Below are 4,962 nucleotides of genomic sequence, written 5' to 3'. Positions count from 1 at the left end.
CCTCTATCGGTGTGTCTCTCTTTGTGTCTCCTATCTTCTGATAGCGTTCTTTCAGAGTGTCAGCCTAATAGAGAGAAAATGTAAAAATATATAATAAAATAAGACTGCAAATGTTTTAAAATTAAAATAAAGAATAAAAAGCTAGAAGAGAGTAATTTTTTTTAGATTTACAGCACCAAACAAACTGAAGTGTGTTATTAAAAATACACTAAATTGATAAAAGTTAGAAGTCAAAATGTTTCTCTAAATGTAACTTTTTTTGTTGGCTCCTGAAATCCAAATTAGAAACAAGTAAAACATGCAGGGCTGCAGCCCTCGATGCCCACCCCTGGTGTAAAGTTAATGATGAACATGACTATGCTTCCAAAATAAATCATAACATGAATTTAATGAAGTGAAGAAGATCTTAAGGGAGAAACAGATTTGGTTCTAGACACCATTCCTGGCAAGGCTCTGTGTCTTCTATGAAGGTGAAATGCGGGTTTATAACAACGACAGAGGCAACCAAATGCATGGCAGAGAGAGGATTCAAGGTAGAAGTCACTGAGCCTGCAGGTGACCTGACGGAGAAGAAACGATGGCAGATGTGGCATTGAGTTGAAGATTTGGATAAGCAGGACAAGACGACACCTTTCAAATATAAAGAGAAACTGAAGGCTTCTCAAAGAACCAGCAAGAATGACCTGTGATGAACAAAGTACGTAGATAGCAAGTTGTAAGGGTGCATACAGGGCATCTAATGTGACAAACCCAGCTAGAAACAAACTTCCAACAGTAAGTAAGAGTATTCTTTCTCCTCTGTAAAAATATGATTGGGACTGATTTTCTTGAAGGTTCTGGACAATATGGAAAGGGTCAATTTAGGTCAGGAGGGCCCCCTGCCCAGGGGCTATCCCTTAGAGCTAGGGATTTGTTTGGAAAAGGTAAAGTTTTGGACCTCTGATTTGGAAGTTTTTATAATTATGGTTCAATTGCATTACTTTATTGTTGTTTTATTTGTTCTTGTTCTGTTTTTTTGTTGTATTTTTTCTGTTGCAGCAAATAGTGTGGTAGGGACAGGGAGGGGCTGCAGGGGTCGGGTGCAATGTGCAACGGGCAGTGGTCGAGGGCCCTGCCGTCTGATCCTTCCAAGGAGCACAAGAAAGTGGAGCTAGCTATTCCTAATAAACAAGCTGACTGTGAAGAAATGTTCAGTTGTCTACTTAAATGGCAAAACAAGCTGAAGAACAGCGGAAAGCTCTGTTTAATATTTTTCTCACATTCCATAAAGCTAAACATGCATGTCCCATGTCTTCATATCTGAGGATATTACTTTACTGAAGCGATGAGGAGGGGGCACAAGGATCATACAGAGCATCGCTCAGTTCTATTCACAAAAAGGTGAAGAAAAAATGCTGTACTGAAGAAGAAAATGGAATCTCCTTTGTGACACTGAGTAAGTTTCATAATGTCGGATGGTCTGCATGGAGACATGATGAAACCCTGTTAAAAATTTCAAGACTGTTACCAGCCATTGAAAAGCAACCATCAAGTGATGACACTGACTTGCAACATATTTGCACAGGTTTCAGTGCTTTCTGTCAAACATGCTTGACATTGGCAACATTTTGAAGACCACATCCATTAGGTTTCAGAAATAAAAGCTGGCCATTGGAGAATGTAAGGATGAAGTCTTGGTGGCTCTTGGAAAGTTCACACTTCTGCTTCATGGTGAAGGGCACAAACCATTTCTAATGCTGATGCTGACAGAGACAAAACAAACTTACTCAGGGGGTTAACTGAAGAGTTTGAAATCAGATACGACTCCCTCAAGTCATGTTATGATGATGATTTCTTGATATTTGATCCTTCAATATGGCCTCAGAAAATGCAAGACCTCCACAGTTTTAGAAAAACTACAGTTAGCAGCATGAAATATGAGGCTGCTTGCAACTTGAAACCACTGTGACAGAATGGATGCACTTAAAGCAGACAGGAAAACACATGGAAGCCTCTTCTGTGAACGATTTGGTCCAACTAATAAATACAAGTAGCCCAGATGCTTACTTAATCATCAAGAAGTTGGTTAAGTTGTGTCACTACCTTTAAGCAGTGCAGATTGTGAGGAGGTATTCCCACATCTCAACGTAATAAAAAAAAAAGGACAGATCTTGTCTGTCACATGCTCGTCTTTCAGCCCTGATGCACATTCACATATCAAAGCTGACCACAGAGACAGAGCTATTTCCTCCCACAAATTTGTTGCCCGCTGAAAGTCTTTAGATTGCTTCATTGACAAATAAGTTTTCTAATCTCCTCCATGAGACACTCTTCAAATCTTGACTTCTTTTCATCCACAAATGACACAGATTCTCAACGTTATCTGCTTGGTGTTGCATCCAAAACAGTTCGATATAAACTCGCCGGGCAGTTTATTGTGTGACACCATGAACATGGACGTAAAAAACTGATCTCTGTGCGGACCAGTCCAGCGGCCTCTTTGAGCCCGCATTGAGTCCACGCGGACCTCTGCAGAGTGGGGTACTCCCGACTATGTGGGGACACCATTAAGAAGGACAATCTCTCTCTATCTGGGCTAAGGCTGGCTTCCGAAGGCGTCTTCTTCGAACCACTGTGAGTCAGACAGTTTCCAGCATATCAACTAAAACCCTGAATCTGTAACTGGTGAGTTAAACTGTAAATGTTGTGTTCCCTTTCGCTATTTAATCGTGCAGTTCTTTGCTTTTACTGAATGAAAGCCTACAGTGAATGGCGTTAGCATAAGTGCTAGCTACTGTTAGCCTGGTAGTTTAGAATATTATTTGCAGCTAAGTCTTAGATTTAAAGAAATATTTTGCCTATGGTTAGTAGCCACATGCTGGCAAAACTTTATAAATGTCTTAATTTAACTGTCTCAATTCTGAGTAAGCTCAGAATAATAAACAATCCTCTTCTCAACTACGTGCTAAAATATGTTGTTTACATCATGGCAGGATTAAGACGAGCAGCGCAGAGGGGCTATAAAAGCATCCGGTTTGTTTAAATAAAAAATATGCTTAAAAGGTTTTAAGAGGCAGTTTATTTTTGTTTAACATTTATTTAAAATGACTGCAGCTGTATGAAACCCTCCAGTTCATCTCTAAAAGTTACTAGCAAACTAGCATCCAGTGAATTTTATGTTTAGAATAAGGGGGAGAAACCGTCTATTCACAATACTTTTATAATATTATTACAATTCTGAGGGGCTTATGAACATTTTACTTCCAGAACGGTTGACATTTATGATTTTGCATGTGTGTGTCTTCGTGGAAAGACGAGGTAGTTGATGTCAGTAGTAGCCATTAGCCACTGATAAACAATTGTCCTTGCCGCTTTTTAAAACATCCTTCCAGTATATAAACCTCTGATATGTGGCCATCTACGCCAAATTTAGATGAAAAATGATTTGATAAACAGCGATGGTGTATCCTCGTAATTGTAAACAACAGCCAAGCGGAAATATGGAACCCGCTTTCGCTATGAATTATGGGTAGAGGCCCGAAATCGGGAATACTGTCGATTTATATACATACATACAAAAAATAAACAGGTTCACTCTGTGATTAAGATGCACTTTTCATTCGTCCTGTCAGTTTTGCATCTGGACTCAGTGAAAAACTTCCTAGGAAAGAGGAAATCTCTGATTTATTAGACTTTATAACTGAAGTTTTTCAAAACATTAACATTTTTACTCTTTTTATCTGAAACTCTATACACTACGTCCATCTCTTTTTAAAGGGTTGGGTAATAAAAATTTTAGTCATTTATGATTTAATTGTTATTTCATTCAATGTTTCTTACAATGTTTTGACTTAAAGTCAATTAAACAAAATGTTTTGTGTTTTCTACTCTGTGCCTAAATTCTCTACAAGTTCTGTTATTGGACTGATTTAGAATGAATGTAACTGCATTTTGATCTGATTGTTTCGACTGCAGTTATTGCACTTTGAAATGATCTGGATTCGTTTGCATTTCAGTTTGTGCTCTGAGATGAACTGCCTCTACATAATAAACTGAACTGAAACACACGTTTGGTTGACGTTCTCCTCACCTTTAGTCCCTGCCATGGCAGGCTGCCTCGTAGAAAGTACATAAACATGTGGCCTAAAGCTTCCAGGTCATCCCGTCTGCTCTGCTCTAAAATGAAAGAGCAAAAACAATGCAATAAAAATCAACCAAATCAAAGTAAAGGCCCTACTGTACTGTTCTAGACAACTTGTGCCAATTTATGAATTTTTTTGTTTAAATTACAAAAAGAAGTTATATATTTAATCAATTTGTTAGCATTACAGTATGTGCATACCTAAAAGAGGCTTCCAGTCTAATTTTTTATTCCACCTTTAACGTGGATGTCTTTAAAATTTTCATATGATGGCATAAATTGTCTAAAACGTTATTGTGTGACAGGGCTTTTAATGAATAATGATTCTTTTTTGTTTATGTCAAATTGTTTGCAAAACCTACAGAAGTTAGGCATTTTATGTTGTATAATTATACAAACACCACAAATTCTAGTGAAAGACTGCTGAACCATGTCTTAAGGAAGTATCTTCTTAGGCTGTGATTGTTGGAGAACAGCTGCTGACTCAAAATTGCAAGAAAATAAGGACATTTTTTGTAGCAGTCTCACTGAACACTGAATGTCTGCAGCCAAGCGAGAACTGCTGCTGTGTTTCGCACAGCCACTTTTTGAAAATTACTTATTTTTGTGTGCAGCCTGCAAAAACTGTGTTCCAACCCGTGCAAATGACTTTGTTGCCCACCTTCACCCACATCTCTTTCACTATGGCAGCCACTCCCATGTGTATGAGTTATACTACCTGAAGAACATGTTAGAAATACAGGTAGAACAAAAAGTCTCCATGTCCCGTAATAAAGCTAGCAGTATGAACAAAGCATTCTGCTCTACACCCTGCGCACGCACACACACACACACACACACAC

General features: G+C 38.4%; 1 protein-coding gene across 1 annotated transcript in view; it reads right to left on the bottom strand.

The window, feature by feature from the left end:
- LOC106517942 (casein kinase I isoform gamma-3) overlaps positions 1-4,962 on the bottom strand; it is a gene marked incomplete at its 5' end in the record, with an annotated part of 21,555 nt that overhangs the window by 9,542 nt on the left and 7,051 nt on the right. Inside the window, 2 exon segments of the mRNA XM_014008995.1 lie at positions 1-64; positions 4,070-4,155. Of these exon segments, the coding sequence (XP_013864449.1) occupies positions 1-64; positions 4,070-4,155 (150 nt within the window).

The sequence above is a fragment of the Austrofundulus limnaeus genome, unplaced genomic scaffold (genome assembly GCF_001266775.1).
Source record: "Austrofundulus limnaeus strain Quisiro unplaced genomic scaffold, Austrofundulus_limnaeus-1.0 Scaffold54, whole genome shotgun sequence".
Classification (NCBI taxonomy): Eukaryota; Metazoa; Chordata; class Actinopteri; order Cyprinodontiformes; family Rivulidae; genus Austrofundulus; species Austrofundulus limnaeus.
Note: the sequence above shows the minus strand (reverse complement) of the source record. Positions and strands in the feature narration are given on the sequence as shown.